This window comes from Lithobates pipiens, unplaced genomic scaffold (assembly GCF_037356315.1).
Source record: "Lithobates pipiens isolate NorthernLeopardFrog02 unplaced genomic scaffold, aLitPip1_a1.2 Scaffold_10, whole genome shotgun sequence".
NCBI lineage: Eukaryota > Metazoa > Chordata > Amphibia > Anura > Ranidae > Lithobates > Lithobates pipiens.
In genome coordinates this window covers 186373276-186392231 of record NW_027507686.1, presented here as the reverse complement: position 1 = coordinate 186392231, position 18956 = coordinate 186373276, and the positions used below count along the sequence as shown (strand labels likewise).

Sequence of the window (18956 nt, the reverse complement as noted above, 5' to 3'; positions counted from 1 at the left end):
GGTCATCATCTATGGATGCAAAGGAAGTCATCTACTTCATTCACTAGATAGAGGAGTAAAAGATCTGCTGCAACAACCTGCCTTTCTAGATAGATAGATAGATAATAGAATGAAAGATAGAAATAATAGAACAAAAGATAGAAATAATAGAAAGAAAGCAGGATAAATAAAATAAATAGACAAAATAGATAGATTGATAGATAGATAGATAGATAGATAGATAGATAGATAGATAGATAGATAGATAGATAGATTGATAGAGAGAGAAGGGAGTGAGAGAAAGAGAGAAAGAAAGAGATACGGGTAAATAGAAATACATACAAAGAGGGATAGATAGAGAAAGAGAGGGGAAGAAAAGAAAAGAAAGAAAGAAAGTCAGATAATAGAAAGATGTCTAGATGGATATATATATATATATATATATATATATATATATATATATATATATATATATATATATATAGATAGATAGATAGATAGATAGATAGATAGATAGATAGATAGATAGATAGATAGACAAAAAGATAGATAGATAGATAGATAGATAGATAGATAGATAGATAGATAGATAGATAGATAGATAGATAGATAGACAAAAAGATAGATAGATAGATAGATAGATAGATAGATAGATAGATAGATAGATAGATAGATAGATAGATAGATAGATAGACAAAAAGATAGATAGATAGATAGATAGATAGATAGATAGATAGATAGATAGATAGATAGATAGATAGATAGATAGATAGATAGATAGATAGATAGATAGATAGATAGATAGAAAGCTAGAAATAATAGAGCGAAAGATAGAAATAATAGAAAGAAAGCAGGATTGGTCAAATAAATAGACAAGATAGAGATAGATAGAGTATAGGAAAAATGAATAGAAATAGATAGAAAGGTTATAAAAAAAATATACACAAGATAGATATATAGATGAAAGTAGATACATAGATAGTCAGATAAAAGGAAGAAAGAGAGCCATAGATAGATGGAGAAAGATAGGTTAGTACATACCCCAAATGCATTATCAGAAAGAGCAGTATACTATATGTAGTATGTATGTAGTATACAGTATGTAGTATACTGTATGTACAGTATGTATGTAGTATACTGTATGTAGTATAATTGAAAAATAATGATTATATATGCGTGACCAAATATAACATAATATGAGTGTGAAAACACAAGTGAGATATAAGAACAAAAAATGAATGAATAAATAATGTCCACCAATGTGACAAAAGTGTACAAAACACGAGGGGATGGGTTGAGTCAAAAAGTCCTGGTGTCAATAGACGCTGTCAGTGAATTAACATCACAGAGGCATCAGTAGGAACAGGAGGCTTCAGTAAAAACATGACAGAGAAGAGATCTTGCAAGAGGAACCACCACCAATTGTGTGAAGGCTTACCGGAAACAGTGGACTTAAAGGGGCATATACCTCTTAAGTCATGCAGGCTTGTGGAGGTATTCACAGTTAAAAGTGGAAACAATCACAGATCCAGGTCACCACGATCATAATTCTGGGACTAAATGGCACTGGTCATCGCCAAGTAAAACATGCAGATGAAGTTCACATGGTGGGAAGAAGGACCGAAGGATATCCACATACTCACACAATGAAACCAAAAATTAAAGAAAGGTTCCACATAGTGTGATATTGTTTAAAAAAATGAATTTTAATAAAAACAGGGTAAACAGAAACACTCACATTTCAAATGTAGATAAAAGGGCTCTCACAGAGACATGGATTAGTGCAATGATGTTGCATATCTCCCAACATTCTGAGATGGGAATGAGGGACGCCTACTAGCAAACATATGTAGGCATAGGACACACTCCCTGCCACACCCCCTTAAAGGAGGTATAACCAAAAAAAAGGTTAATTAAAGCCACAGGGGCTTTTTTTTACCACTACTATTCCTTTATATAGGCTTTTAAAATTGACAAATGCAGCGATTCAGAATTTGAATGAAAGGTTTAGCACTGGGAAACACTTTTTGAAAGATAAAAAGTGCATTTTATATACAGCTATATAGATCAGACCAAAATGATGGACAAATGAGGAGGAATGAGGGACATTGTTCCTAATCAGGGACAGTTGGGAGCTATGGCTGGCAGGACTCCACCCAGAGTAGCATAATGTAGTTTACTATGGGGGTTATTCACGAAGGCAAATTAATTTTGCACTACAAGTGCAAACTACAAGTGCAAAGTGCACTTGGAAGTGCAGTCGCGGTGAATCCGAGGGGGACATGCAAGGAAAATAAAAGCTTGCTCATGATTGGATGAGAAAATCAGCAGAGCTTCCCCTTATTTCAGATCTACCCCTTAGATTTACAGCGACTGCACTTCCAAGTGCACTTGTAGTGCAAAATGGATTCACCTTTTGTAAATAACCCCCTATATGTAGTATGTATGTAGCATACTGTATGTGGTTCACTGTATGTAGTATGATTGTAGTATACAGTATGTATGTAGCATACTGCGTGTGGTGTACTGTATGTAGTATGTATGTAGTATACTGTATGTATGTAGCATACTGCGTGTGGTGTACTGTATGTAGTATGTATGTAGTATACTGTATATATGTAGCATACTGTGTGTGGTGTACTGTATGTAGTATGTATGTGGTGTACTGTATGTAGTATGTATGTAGTATACAGTATGTATGTAGCATACTGTATGTGGTGCACTGTATGAAGTATGTATGTAGAATACAGTATGTATGTAGCATACTGTATATGGTACACTGTATGTAGTATGATTGTAGTATACAGTATGTATGTAGCATACTGTATTTGTTGTACTGTATGTAGTATGTATATAGTATACAGTATGTATGCAGCATACTGTATATGCTATACTGTATGTAGTATGTATGTAGTATACAGTATGTATGTAGCATACTGTATGTGGTGCACTGTATGTAGTATGATTGCATTATACAGTATGTATGTAGTATACTGTATGTGGTGTACTGTATGTAGTATGTATGTAGTATATAGTATGTATCATACTGTATGTGATGTACTGTATGTAGTATGTATGTAGTATACAGTATGTATGTAGCATACCGTGTGTGGTGTACTGTATGTAATATGTATGTAGTATGCAGTATGTATGTAGCATACTCTATGTGATGTACTGTATGTAGTATGTATGTAGTATGCAGTATGTATGTAGCATACTGTATGTGGTGTACTGTATGTAGTATGTATGTAGTATGCAGTATGTATGTATCATACTGTATGTGGTATACTGTATGTACTATGTATGTAATATGCAGTATGTATGTAGCATACTGTATGTGGTGTACTGTATGTAGTATGTATGTAGTATGCAGTATGTATGTATCATACTGTATGTGGTGTACTGTATGTACTATGTATGTAATATGCAGTATGTATGTAGCATACTGTATGTGGTGTACTGTATGTAGTATGTATGTAGTATGGGTATTACGCATTTATTGATTCTTTCTAAATAAACATGTGGATTTCTATCGATAGAGGTAAGAGTGATAAGAGAAGATCTTTGTAAGTTGTATAGACACTTTTCTAGCCAATAATCCCCGGTGACCCCCTATCAGAGTGGGGTGAGGTTCCCGGTGCCGGTGTCGGGATAAGCTGGGTGCAGATTGGAGCCGGCGGTGTACTCTCCCGGCACAGCCCAGTGTCAGCAGAAAACATGTGAATGAAGCGCCAACATTGGCTGTCAGGCTTTGTGTCAGGTTCGCTGTTGATGAAACAACTTTCACTTATTTTTTTTTTTCTTTTGGGAGGTGGGGGGGGGGGAGGAGGGGGGTAAGGGGGGTGGGATGCAGCCGAAGTATGCCGCCCACTGGAAGAGAAGAGGGGGGGTCGGGTGTATAAAAGAAAGTGCAGCCTGCATTCTCAGCCTGTCTCCCTAGGATTGGAGCAGCTATAAGAAGAATACCGGAGCTCGGGAGAGAGAGAGGCCACTTCTATCATCACCAGCAGTCCGTCCTCATCCATCCATCACCAGGAACACTCAGAGCACTCAGAACCCTCTCATTGGAACATGGAGCAACCAAGGTGTCACAGCAGCTGCAGCAGCACACCGGCCCCGCCGTGCAGGAGGACACAGGTGAGTGACCCGACACTGGAGGAAAGTTCCTCTGCTCTCCATACATATTCATCCCATCCCTATGGCACATCATGGAGCCTCATACAAGGAACTGTCAATCCTACAATCATCTGCTGGGAGAGAGGATATCCCCCCCCCCCCATCCCAGCACTGGAGACGTGACGTCACCGACAGCCTGACATCACTGATCAGAAGTCATCAGAAAAGATGAAACAATAAAAATACCTTATACTGATTACAGAAAGAAGTGCACAATCATCGCAACACTTCTTTGTACACTATATATATATATATATATATATATATATATATATATATATATATATATATATATATATATATATAAAGTACGCAGACTTGTTAGCATTGGTAGGCTGATCAGGGGGAGTTTGTGATCAGAAATGATCATACCTAATGAAAACTATGACAATTCCGTATATTGATCCTAGACCGAACAGTTCATCCAATGCAAGACTTTTTTTTTTTTTTGTGTAGTTGATATTTTGATAAAGTGCACAGCCCTGGTTAACATTGCTACTATGATGTCAGCGACAGCATGACGTCAGGGGATCTGCGATCAGATATGATCAAAGAATAAAACAAATCTGTATACTGATAGAAGTTTGCATGCAATGCAAGACTTTCCTTGAGCAGTTGATGTTTTTAAAGCGCACAGACCTGTTAGCATTGGTGACGTGACGTCACCGGCAGTCTCCCTCTAATGACATAGGCTGATCTGTACTTATAAATAATACATTAATAAACGCGCTGTATACTGATAATAGGGCTGGTTATAGAGAGATCTGTACATGTGATGCAACCTTATTTCGTGCAGTATATATATATATATATATATATATATATATATATTTTTTTTTTTTAAAGGACACAGACCTGTTAGCATTGGTGACGTCACCCTCGGCTTTACAGTAGTGACGTCACCTGGCTGACTAGGGCATCTGATTATAAATTATGAAGGAATTTTAGCGAGAGCTGTGCATGCAATCTTTTTTTTTGTGTAGTTGGTAATTTCAAATTATACAGATCTGTTAGCATTGATGCTGTGACATCAACAACAGCATCACACTAGTGTCACCTAAGTGCATATGCTGACATGGGGATCTGTGATCAGGAGGAAAGACTAACTAGAACACTGTTTTTTTTTTTTCTCTTTTTATTGCATTGCTCACAGATCTGTTTTTGAATCTATGTATGATGTAGATCTATGCCTATATAATGAACTTTGCATCACATAGTAGTTACAGTGACGTCATCGCTGCAAATTGTCCCAGTTAGACTCGTGTGTGTGTTTTCCTCTCTGGGGTTAAAGTTATTAAATATTTTTGTTCATGCAATGTAACATTGTAACTTTACTATGTAATTACAATGTTTTAAATACACAGAGCTGCAGGCAAGTGTTTCTACAATACACAAATACAGACGCCTGCCCATAGAATTAATTTTGCATCACAGAGCTATTCCGATGATGTCATGCTGTAATTAGACGAGTCATCTGTGTATGTTTTCCTTCCTTGAGTTAACCCTTTCCTGGGCTGACGGTGCCACCATTGAGTTCAGCAGCGCTGGATCATAGGCAATAGTGAGAGTTGCAGTGATGGCAGTGGGTTTCTGGGGGTGACACTGATTGTGGCTCCTGGTAAATTAGCGGTGCCATTAAAATAGGACCTGGTTGCGGAGAGCGATGCTTTGCAGCGCAGGTGCTGCTCTCTATAGTCTGGGAATGAGGAAAGAGTTTGACAATGGGCAGGAAATAAGACAGATCAGCAACAACGTGTGCTCTAGCATCGTTCTACACATTGTCCACTGGGGGGCGACAGAGCCGCGGGTATTTAACGAAATCTGACTTTTTGCTCTGAAGCAAAACTTACAAAATGTAATTGTAGTGAATGTTCAAATGTGTTCAGCGGATTCTGACTCTGAATATTGAAGCCGTGATTGGTGCATTTAAGGAGCGTGTTGAATGTTGCTGCCAAACCGAAAATTGTACAGCCTCTATTCTTTTTTTGCATTGTATTAATGTTAGTGAAAGATTGCATTGCATAAATCACTTTCTTAAAGGGATACCATTAATATGGAGCCACCATTGCTGAAATCACACAAGGCTGCTGCAGAGTGTTGATGTGCATCTAGTTACTTAAAGTAGAAGTGGAGGGAATTCCAGGTCTTTGCCAGGTTTTACTGCTGTCAGTATTCTCTGTTTCCCTTGGTGTCATCTGGGACAGGAAGTTGGTGGAAATGCATAGCTCCCAACTGTCCCTGATTTAGAACAAATTTCCTCTTTCCTCCTCATTTGTCCCTCATCTTGGTCTGATCTATATCGTTGTACAGTAAAACCTTGGTTTGAGAGTACCTTGATCTGAGAGCATTTTACAAGACAAGCAGGATTTTTTTTTTAATACATTTTGAGATGATAAACAAGCAATGTTGATATGCAAGTAGTGTCATGTCACAACTGAGTATAAAAAAGAAGAGCGGCGTCTCTAAGTGTAGCAATATGGTTACATTTAATGAAGGTACAACATTTAGCAACTCACATGGTTGATGATTAAAACAGGCACATCTAAGTATGCAAGCATCCGGGGCAAAGCTGTCCACATAGGCCATCCTCTGCACCGCCATCAACATCATCCCTTCCACGCTGTGCTCCACGAGCATTTCAAGCATCATTTTCAGATCGCTCTACTGCAGAGTAGTCTTCCTGGTGACGATTGCAGACTGACAGCAGTGAGAGGCCGCGGTGTGGAGGATGGTCTATGAGGACAGCTTTACCCTGGGTGCTTGCATACTTAGATGTGCCTGTTTTAATCATCAAGTTAGCAAGTTGCTAAATGTTGTACCTTCATTAAATGTAACCATATTGCTACACTTAGAGGTGCCTCTCTTCTCTTTTATACTCTATAGCTCATTATAGATTTTGCTTCTAATCCCCTTGTGGAGGCTTCCATTTGTGGATGGACATTTTAAGGTTACACAAACTATCACATTGCTATAATCTTTTTATACAGTTGTGCTCAGAAGTTTATATACCCTGGCAGAATTTATGATTTCTTGGCTATTTTTCGGAGAATATGAATGATAACACAAAAACTTTTCTTTCACTCTTGATTAGCGTTTGGCTGAAGCCATTTATTATCAATCAACTGTGTTTACTCTTTTTAAATTATAATGGCAATAGAAACTATCCAAATGACCCCGATCAAAAGTTTACATACCTCAATACCGTGTATTGCCCCCTTTAACATCAATGACAGCTTGAAGTCTTTTGTGGTATTTGTGGATGAGGCTCTTTATCTTCTCAGATGGTAAAGCTGCCCATTCCTCTTGGCAAAAAGCCTCCAGTTCCTGTAAATTCTTGGGCGGTCTTGCATGAACTGAACATTTGAGATCTCTGCAGAGTGGTTCAATGATATTGAGGTCAGGAGACTGAGATGGCCACTCCAGAACCTTCACTTTATTCTGCTGTAGCCAATGACAGGTAGACTTGTGTTTTGGATCATTGTCATGTTGGAATGTCCAAGTACTTCCCATGCACAGCTTCCTGGCTGATAAATGCAAATGTTCCTCCAGTATTTCTTGATAACATACTGCATTCATCTTGCCAACAATTTTGACCAAATTTCCTGTTCCTTTGTAGCTCACACATCCCCAAAACATCAGTGATCCCCCTCTGTACCTTTCATCATAGGTCTTGTTGACTCCTCTCCAAATGTAGCGTTTATGGCTGTGACCAAAAAGCTCAATTTTGGTCTCATCACTCCAAATGACTTTATGCCAGAAGGTTTGAGGCTCGTCTCTGTGCTGTTTGGCATATTGTAAGTGGGATACTTTGTGGCATTTGTGTAGTAATGACTTTCTTCTGGCGACTTGACCATGCAGCCCATCTTGCTTCAAGTGCCTCCTTATTGTGCATCTTGAAACAGCCACACCACATGTTTTTAGAGAGTCCTGTATTTTACCTGAAGTTATTTGTGGGTTTTTCTTTGCATCCCGAACAATTTTCATGGAAGTTGTGGCTGAAACTTTAGTTGGTCTACCTGACCGTGGTTTGGTTTCAACAGAACCCCTCATTTTCCACTTCTTGATTAGAGTTTGAACACTGCTGATTGGCATTCTCAATTCCTTGGATATCTTTTTATATCCCTTTCCTGTTTTATACAGTTCAACTACCCTTTCCCGCAGGTCTGTTGACAATTCTTTTGCTTTCCCCATGACTCAGAATCCAGAAACATCAGCGCAGCACTGGATGAAAGATGCAAGGGTCTGTCAGGAGTCCAGAAACTCATTGACCTTTTATACACACACACTAATTACAAGCAAGCAGATCACAGGTGAGGATGGTTACCTTTAATAGCCAATTCAAACTCCATGGTGTCAACTTGTGTGCATGTTATCAGGCCATAATCACCAGAGTATGTACATTTTTGATCAGGGTCATTTGGGTAGTTTCTGTTGCCATTATGATTTAAAAAGAGTAAACACAGTTGATTGATAATAAATGGCTTCAGCCAAACACTAAACATGAGTGAAAGAAAAGTTTTTGTGTTATCATTCATATTCTCTGAAAAATGGCCAAACAATCATAAATTCTGCCAGGGTGTAAACTTATGAGCACAACTGTATGGACTATAAACTGTAAGACCTATAAATAAATGGCTGTGGAATGAATCATCTGAGTTTCCATTATTTCTTATAGGGAAATTTGCTTTGATATACAAGTGCTTTGGATTACAAGCATATTTCCAGAACAAATTATGCTCACAATCCAAGGTTTTCACTGTATATAAAATGCTCTATTTATCTTTCAAAAAGTGTTTCCAAGTGCTAAATCTTTTTTTTCCAATTTCCAAATGGTTGCATTTGTACATTTCAAAAGCCAATGTAAAGGAATAGTAGTGGTAAAGCACTTGTGCGTTTACCTAATCATGTTTTTTGTATAACTCTCCTTTAAGGGGGTGGGGCGGGGGGGGGTGTCCTATACCTACATACTTTTGCTAATGGGTGTCCCTCAATCCCACCTCAAAAAGTTGGGATATATGGAAATGTACCAAAAAAGACAACAATAAAACAGTTTTATTAGATTTGGTAAGGATTAGACTCTGCTTTTTACCGTTAACTGTGTTCTTGTTTGTAAAGTTTCTCCTCACTTCCTGTTTTGGTGATGGCAACTAAGTTTTAAGAGGCTGTCCAAGCCCCATCTGCATTGAACTGCGCATTACAAAGCATCTTGTGCCAGTGTATGTGTACATTATGGGAGCAGTTTCCTATAGGGTTCAGTGATTCCTATGTGAAGCAGGTGGGGGCACTCTTGCAGTGATGAGTGCAGACCATTGCAAATTCAGCTCACACGCTGTACTAAACACCCATCAACAGCCCTACCAGAGACACAGAATGCAATACAAACCTGATAGAAGTTCCCTGCTTTACGTAAAACCTAAAGCTTTTCTCCCCCCCAAACCTTTTGTATCTTTTAGCCCCTGTACACACCGTAGGAGATTTCGACAACCAAATCCGTCGGATTTTGTCTGAAACTGTTGCATACACACGGTCGGACTAAGTTGTCGAAAAATCCGATCATTCAGAACGTGATGATGTAATTTCGTTACGATGGGACTACGTTCAGGCTAGTAGCCAATAGCTTTGATGTAGGAATTTGATCTGAGCATGCGTGGCACTTGGTCCGATCAAAATTCTCTACACATGATCGGAGTATGTCCAATAGAACCAGTTGGTCGGAAAATATTTCCAACAAGTTGGAAAATTCAGACGGAATCAGTCCGATGCATACCACACACAGTCGGATTATCCGACAACACGGTCCGATAGGACACATTCCGACGGATTCTCCGACCGTGTGTACAAGGGCTTAGAGTGAGGAATGTTAAAGCCCAATTGAACTTTCAGTTTAAATTGGCTAAATGGATTGCAGGTGCATTAAAACAAAAGGTGTGCAAAATCTTACATTATGTTTACTTTAGAAAGCAGCTACAGCTTAATTATAAAAGCCTGTCCTCTGCCAGCTTGCTTAAAAGATGGACACTTATGCCACATACACACGACCAAACTTTTAGATGGACTTGGTCCAGCGGACAATCCGACGGACTTTGCAGCTGAGGTCCGCCGGACTTTCAAACAAACGGACTTGGCGACACACGGTCACTCCAAAAGTTTGACGGATTTGAACGTGATGATGTAGAATAAGGAAGTTCATAGCCAGTAGCCAATAGCTGCCCTAGCATCAGTTTTAGTCTGTCGAACTAGCACACAGACGAACGGATTGTCCGCTAAAAGCTGTGTCCGGAGGACAAATTTGAAGCCAGTCTTATTTCTAGGTCCGCAGGACTTTTGGGAGAAAAAAGTCCAGTGGAGCCCACACACAATCGAATTGTCCAACGGACTCTGGTCCGCTGGAAAGTCTGATCGTGTGTACACGCCATTACAATTTGTATAAAAGCAGTGGTCTCTCTGCAGAATTCTGGCACACATTTGCCTTTGCCGAGTCAGAGTTCTTCAACCAGCAGCATACACTTTTTTTAATCAGCAATTTTGGATCTCTAATTCAACACAGAGAGCAAGGGTCCCACGCAACAGATTGCTGGCAGGGGACAGTTTTTTCAACTCAGCTGTAGCTGCTTTCTAAAGAAGTATAGTATAATAAGACGTTGAACACTTTTTATTTTAATGTACCCTGTTAGGTTTTTATTGTGGTCTTCTCTCCCGCTGGAGAGATTCACCTTATTCATGCTGGTGACAACTGTCTCCTGTACAGAAAGTGATGGGAAATCCAACTTTTGTTGAGTTGTCTGTCACTGGACAGAAGGAAAGGGGAAAGGTTCCAATGGGCGCGTTTGTTCTGGTAAAAATGAAGACCCCATTTACACATTATTGCGTGTTTTTTTTTATGCATTTTTCGTGTGTCACGTATAGGGCAGCCCAATCCTGCCAAAGAAGCTCCCAAACATTTTCAGGCTTAGAGCTTTGTGTGTTTTTTTACCACACATTTTGGCATGTTTGTTGTATCATGGCAAAATGCGCATCTGCTGACTGCTGTTGGGGTACAATTGAGAATTAATGGCACCGCAAGTGTGACACGTATTTTTCATGCGTTTCTGAGTGTTTCTGCATGTTTTCCTGGAACGAACAGGTGTAAATGGGGCCTTTGAGTGGATTTCTTTGGGAATGGAAGTGAAGGAACATCCTCCCAATCAGATATACAATAGGCCAGGGGTATAGTTGCATAGTTAGTAAGGTTGAATAAAGACACCAGTCCATCCAGTTCAACCTGAGTGAGTGTCTTCAATTGTCCCTATCCCTGTACATTGCACACTCACATTGGTCCCTACTCTTAAGGAGCCCACAATCCAAGGTCCCTATTCATATACTAGGGCCAATTTTTGGACAGAAGCCAATTAACCTACCTGCATGTCTTTGGAGTGTGGGAGGAAACTGGAGTACCCAGAGGAAACCCATGCAGGCACAGGGAGAACATGCAAACTCCAGGGAGGTAGTGTCATGGTTGGGATACGAACCAGTAACCCTTTTTATTGCTAGGTGAGAGTGCTAACCACTACACCACTATGCCACCCTTAACTGTGCCATAGGCAACCTGGGGCCCTCCAGCTGCTGTGGAACTACAATTCCCATGAGGCATTGCAAGGCTTGGCAGTTACTCCCAGAGGCATGATGAGACTTGTAGTTCTGCAACAGCTGGAGGGCCCCAGGTTGCTAACCCCTGCAATAGACAGTAAACAAATAAAATAAAAATGGCGGGCATCTTATGCAACCTGCAAAAAAAAATGTAAAATGGCAAGCGCCTTATTCCATCTACTCTATCCAAAACTAAAATAAAAAGTTTTGGTTTTATAAAATGTTTTAAATAAAGTTCAGGACACACTTCTACTTCAAACAACAAATTTACAATGGGCACATAAGTGACGCACACATTGTAAGGCAGTATTTTTCAAGGGGCAGGTAGGAAATTGGTGGCACCCCACCTCTTCCCCTGTAAATGAACCGCTGCGCTCTCCGCCTGCCTCCCTGAGGCTGTGTGTACCGTGAACTGCAGCTGATCTGAGAGCCTGTGTGTGTGTGTGTGTGAGAGAGAGAGAGAGTGGATTGAGGGCCCCTTGGCTAATTCATTTCTAGGAAAACGCTTGTTTTCTCTGCCCTTTGAAGTGCTGCTTTGTATAAGGATTGTGAGCCCTTGTGACGTGTCTGCACAGAGCATGCTTGTTACACTGTGAGTGTCACAGATAAAACATGCACGCAGATTCTGCTAACTGCTGACTCAAGATTCCTAGTAGGGAGCTCTTCCCACACAGACACCAAACACATGGCACAGATCTGTCTACGGGTTATTCCCTGCAGCCGATTAACCCCCGGCCTGCCAGACGCTTTCTAGAAGCAAGCGTAAATGTACATCTTTTTTTTTTCTCTCTGGATTGAATTCCCAAACATTTCCCAGAAAGCTCAGAGAGGTCTCTTTTTTCAACCCATCATCTTCTGTTTTGCTACAGTTTGTAGGTGGTCTTTGAGGGGCTGTGCGTACAGTTTGACTAGGGGAATAATAATGACATTTGGAGGATAATTTATGGAAGGGGATAAAGGCGGGAGGTGGAGGTCGGATGTGTGTATGCAATCTAAATGTGGGGCTATTTTTTCTTTTTTTTTTCGTTAAGTGCAGGATAGACATGCATGCACCTATGGGATGAGCATGCCTGACTATACAGTCTATTCTAACTAGGCCACATAATGCATTCTAACTAACCACCATAAACATACGGGCATGCATGAGAACTTTTCACTGATGTATATCCTAACCTTATATTACATTTTTTTTTTTTTTTTTTTAGTGTATAGAACCCTCCATATCAGGATTGTAAGCCCTTTCTATCAGGGTCCTCTTAACCATCTTCTATCTTTTTACATAATAACTGTAAAGTCTAACTTTAGATTGCACAGAGCTGTGCAAACTGTTGGCGCTGTATACATCCTGTATAATAATAATAATATCAGTTGCAGTCAAAAATCTGATGGTTACAACTTTAATAATAATCTATCTTTAACTAACTTTCTTATTAAAGCAGAGTTCCACCCAAAAGTGGAAAATCTGCTTATCTGCCCCCCCCCCCTCTGGTGCCACATTTGGTACCTTTCGGGGGGTACCTGTTTTTGACAGGTACCCATCCCCACTTCTGAGAGATCTTGCCGCGGCGAAATCACTCAGAAGTTTGGCCCCCCTTCTCCTTCCCCTGCCAACGGGCCATTCGTAAAGCGCAGCGCACTTCGCACATGCACAGTAGGGAACCGGTGGTGAAGACTAAAGGCTTCACTTTTAGTTTCCCTTACCACGTATGATGGTGGCAGAGCCAGTGGAAACATCGGCTGGGGTGCTGACAATGCTGGATCCCAGGACAGGTAAGTGTCATAATATTAAAAGTCAGCAGCTATAGCATGTGTAGCTGCTGACTTTTAATTTTTTGCTGGGGGGGGGGGAAGGAACTCTGCTTTAAATAACAAATATGTTATACTTGCCTGCTCTGTGCCACAGTTTTGCACAGAGCAGCCCTAATCCTCCTTTTCTCATGTCTCCCGCTGCCATGTCTGGCCTCTCCCTACTGTCGAGTGCCCCCAGAGAAAGCAGCTTGCAATGGGGGCTCCCAAGCAGGTGTGCTCCCGAGCCTCTGCTCTGCATGTCCATTCGGACACAGAGCCAAGACTTGGCCCCACCCCTCTCTCTCCTCATTGTCTGGCTGCGATTGACAGCAGAGGGGGACAATAAGGACAAAGAGTCCCTGGAGAGCTGATGATCTCGAGCAAATCACTGGATTGAGAGGGAGCTCAGGTAAGTATAGGGGGGGCTGGGAGGGACTGCTGCACACAGACTTTTTTTTTACCTTTATGCATAAAATATAAAAAACTCCTTCAGCCTTTAGAACCACTTTAAATCAAAGACAGGTCTGGAATAACATGCAAGATGGCCATAGACACTAGAGGGCGATTGAATATGGCAGCAACGCATTCCTATACACAAATGGTTGCCGCCAGTGACCGTTCATGATTAGTCTATGCATTAGTCTAGCGCAATATTGCTAATATCCGCAGCACCTGTGTGGGGCTATAAGTAAAGTCTACTAGCTCACTGGATTGCAGTGTGGATCAAGTACCAAGATAAACTGTGTAAGAAAACCAGGTAAGGAACCTGAAAGAAGAGGTACTTAACAAGATCCAAGTAGTATGACTTATACATACCCCCCAACTTTTCTGAGACGAGTAGAAGGGACAGCTCTTAGCACAAATTACATAGGCAAAGGACGCACTCCTGCCATATCCCCACCTACGTGGAACACAAAGATTGCACAACATATCAATGGTTTAATCCACTCCTTCATACTAGCTTTCCAAAATAACAAATGCAATAATTTAGAGCAGCCTTTCTCAAAAATGTTACCCTAGAGGAACCCCAATTTTTTTTCAGGTCTCAGGGAACCCCTGCTAAATATCTAATTGTGGCTCTTTTGGAAAATGCTAATTTTATTGATGGTCAGTGTGAAGAATTAATTTCTTACACTGGTGGTCAGAATGTCACCCATACAGAGAAGATAATTGATATCATGCTGCTGGATCTGCCAAGTGGCGTTAGACCTGAACTATGCAAGCACCATCAGATGGGAAGTCAATCAGCCACAGGTCAAGGGACCCTTTAGCCCCCTCTGGAGGAACCCTAGGGTTCTATGAAAGGGCTGATTTAGAGGTTGATTGAAGGTTACCTAAACCAGGGGTAGGCAACCTTGGACCTCCAGCTGTGGTGAAACTACAAATCCTATCATGCCTCTAGGAGTCATGCCTGTGATTGTTAGGGTCCTGCAATTTCTCATGGGACTTGTAATTTCAAAACAGTTGGAGGGCAGAGGTTGCCTACCCCTGGTTTAGTGCATTGACCAGAAATAAGGACAGCTGAGGAGGAACAAGGTAAATAATTTAGTTCCAAAGAAGGCACAGTCCTTCCCTAGGAGGGACAGTTGGGATATACTGTATGTCTAGATAGATTCAGGAGAGGCATGCTACAACACGTTTGCTGCCATCTCATTGGGTAAAAAACAATACTTATTGGATATGTTTTTCTAATTTGTCCAATCCCTATTTCCCCCCAATACAGTAAGAAGCAAAGGCAAAGAGGAGGCTTTATTCCTTTTATCTTTAGGGTTTTGAGATACACATTTTTTTTCTACAACACCATTAAAAATACTGGCACCTATTAAAGATTATTTGCCCAGTCACAATACTCTAAACTGGGTAAGGGCAAATAACAAATAATGCTCTGTGCAAAAGAGGTGGCCCTAGAAAGTGGAGACTGGTTTGGGCTCCAAAGGATGTGTACCTATTGGCTTTTTTCCTTGGGCTCAATACAGATAGAGGATCAGTGAAGTGTACATCTGAGCTATGCTAAAACAAACACTGCAGTCTTAAAATATATTTAAGCCTTATAACACAAATAATACCTTGCAGCTTACCAGTTTTTTGATTAAGGTAGCTGCATTTGTTTTCTTTTTTCAGGCTTTTTTATTTTAACCTGAGGATACTGTTCTAGAGTGACAGCTCATTACCTGCTACATGATGTGTATATAGGAGCAGTGTTGTCTCCCTCAGACAGGACTACAGAGAACCTCCCATGTCATAGGTTGGAGGTGATTTGCAGCCCCCAAAATTAATTTATACACTGATGCGATATCATTTGACATCCAGCAGGATAAGCTGCACGTGCGTACCCTGGGGGCACGCAGCACAGCGATGAAGTCCGATGGAGCATACACACGGTCGGAATTCCAACCAAAAGCTCACATTGGACTTTTGCTGGCAGAATTTCCAATCGTGTGTACAGGGCATTAGTGCTCTTTATTGAGACAAGTACACACTATAGAGGGATATGCTTTGTTTATATTTCATATCTGAGGTTTACAACCACTTTAATCACCTCCCACCCACGCTATAGCTGTGTTCTTTGGGCACAGCTGTTCACAGATCAGGGTAAAGAGCAAATCAGAGCGGCTCTTTACCATGTGACCAGCAGTGTCCAATCACAGCTGATCACAGTTTAAACAGGATTTGCTGGTTATCGGCAGTCTTCTTTATTATAAATAATAAATGTTAATTTGTGTTGAAAACTGGTTCATGAGACTATTCCCTTTTAAAAAAATGTAATATTGTTTTAATATTAAATAAAAACCTTCAAACATATATCAAACACATTTGGAAAATAAGTTTTACCAACTTAAAAAAATTGAGTAAGTGCCAAAAAAAAAAAAGTTAATATCACTTAAAACTATGGTTCCAGACAAGTGGTGTAGTGGTTTGGTGGTTTAATGGTTAGCACAGTGGTGTAGTGGTTAGTACTTTTGCCTTGTAGCAAAGGGGTTGCTGGATCAAATCCCGACTACTACTTTATCTGCATGGAGTTTGCATGTTCTCCATATGCCTGTATGGATTTCCTCTGGGTATTCGGGTTTCCTCCCACACTCAAAAGACATGCTGGTAGAGTAATTGGATCTGGTTCTAAATTGGCCCCAGTATGTGTATGTATGAATGTGAGTTAGGGTTCTTAGCTTGTAAGCTCCTTGAGTGCAGGGACTGATGTGAATGTATATGTAAAAGTGCTGTGTAAATTGACAATGCTATATACATACCCGAAATAAATCAATAAGTAAATGTATGTATTCTTAACTTAAACATGGTCTATAAGCTGAAAAAAAATTGAGTAGGCTTTACTTAAACCTATGATCTAGAAACAGAAAAAAATTGAGTAGGCTTTGAACCTATGGTCTACTCTAGAAACTGTAAAATTGAGTAGGCTTTGAACCTATGGATGGTGTACTCTAGAAACTGTAAAAATTGAGTAGGCTTTGATCCTATGGTCTACTCTAGAACCTGTAAAAATTGAGTAGGCTTTGAATCTATGGTCTACTCTAGAAACTGTAAAAATTGAGTAGGCTTTGAACCTATGGTCTACTCTAGAAACTGGAAAAATTGAGTAGGCTTTGAACGTATGGTCTACTCTAGAAACTGGAAAAATTGAGTAGGCTTTGAACCTATGGTCTACTCTGGAAACTGTAAAAATTGAGTAGGCTTTGAACCTATGGTCTACTCTAGAAACTGTAAAAATTGAGTAGGCTTTGAACCTACGGTCTACTCTAGAAACTGGAAAAATTGAGTAGGCTTTACAGTTTATAAATTGGAAAAATTTACTTGGCTTTAATTAAAACTATAGTTCCAGACAGGTTAAGGCATGTATTCCTAACTTAAAACACTATAGTCTATAAACTGAACAAAATTTAGTTGACTTTACTTAAAACAAAAAAAGTTGAAAACATGAAAAGTCTAATGAGTCAGACAGGAATAAGTTCAGTTGACAGTACTTAAAATGGTGATGCGAATAGTTGCCTCCATTTTTTTGAGTAGACCCAGCACAATATTTTTTACAATGTAGGGTTTAAAAACATTGTAAGTCATATTGGTGATTCTGTCCTCATTAGATTCAATGCTTTGTAAAACACGGGAAAGGATGCACCAAGATTCCCAAAGTCATTAGATGGGCATCTGCACATTAAACACACATGTACATTATTTAGCTTAACCTTTTCTAACCTGTTGTGTTCTGTACTGCTTTATAGTACCATTCTGTGCTGTCCTTAAAGGTTCAGTGACACAGAATAGCTTTCTTAAATTCTGCGCCAGTCAAGCAAGTCTGGAGTGACTCCAGTACCTATATTCCACCACGGTCCTGAGAGTACTAGATACATTGCTCTGTAAGCATCTGCTTAGCACTGGGCTCAAAATAACACACAGTTCCCCTCGTTCAAATTAGAATTTACAACATGCATTTGGATGTGTTTGCAGAACACCGCGAGCAAAGTAATTTAACTTTCCTGGGTTATTATCTTGGCATCTGCGTTGTAATGTTATGTATAGTGTATGCATAGTTACTAGCTTACACATACTTCTAGGCTGAAATATAATACTCAGGGCCAGTTATGTTCACTTTACCACCTCCAGCGCTGTGTATCAAATGGAATGTGTAGGAATGTAGTTTCACAAACGTCCCCAAGACAGAATAACAGTCCTGTCTGCTTAGACCCGGCCAGTTGTTGACCCGACCAGTTGTAGCGGTGCAAATATTTTGCTTATTGAAGCATTGTACATTTGAAACTGCTATTGCAGGGGCATAGGGCGTTCTGTGTCTCACTGATGTCAATAAATTATGATTTGGTGAAACATAGTCCTAAAGATTGGTAATCTTTAAGAGGGTTTAATGATAGTCTTTAGCTACGAATTAAAGTGTATCTAAAATACCTATAGAATCTGGATAAAGGCACCCTTGCTTTAATCACATAAGACTGCTGCAGAGTGCTCTTGGCTACTTAAAATAGAAGTCTAGCCAAGGATTTTTTTTTTTTGTTTTTTTTTTTTGTTTTGGATAGAATGGAGATGGATCAGAAGCTCTTACAGAGTCTGTGTCTCTGCTAGGGGCGAGTCACTCTGTTTGTGCCAGTGACCATTGTCACAGTGACATAAAGTTATGGGTGCCTCACAATTATTGGGTTGTCACTGAGACAGGAAGTGAAGGGCAAATTTCCAACCATACCCTCTTAGACACCTGTTCCCCTGGTAGATGTCTAGTAGATTTTTTTTTATCATTTTGAAGAGATTTCTTCCTTCTTCCTGTTGTGTCTTCAACACAGGAAGTAAGGAATTCTAATCAATGGGAAAAACAATGATGAAGGTTTTACCAATTTCCCACTCTATCCAAAACAAACAAAAAAAATGTT

At 40.0% G+C, this 18956-nt stretch overlaps 1 protein-coding gene across 2 annotated transcripts in view; it reads left to right on the top strand.

Moving 5' to 3' along the window:
- The first annotated feature begins 3896 nt into the window (after nucleotides 1-3896).
- Nucleotides 3897-18956, top strand: part of IGF2 (insulin like growth factor 2) — a 73502-nt gene continuing 58442 nt past the window's right edge. For both annotated transcript variants that reach the window (XM_077460721.1, XM_077460720.1), the window contains exon 1: nucleotides 3897-4116. In XM_077460721.1, coding sequence (XP_077316847.1) covers nucleotides 4051-4116 — 66 coding nt within the window. In that variant the 5' untranslated portion in view covers nucleotides 3897-4050. The remainder of the gene's footprint in view (nucleotides 4117-18956) is intronic.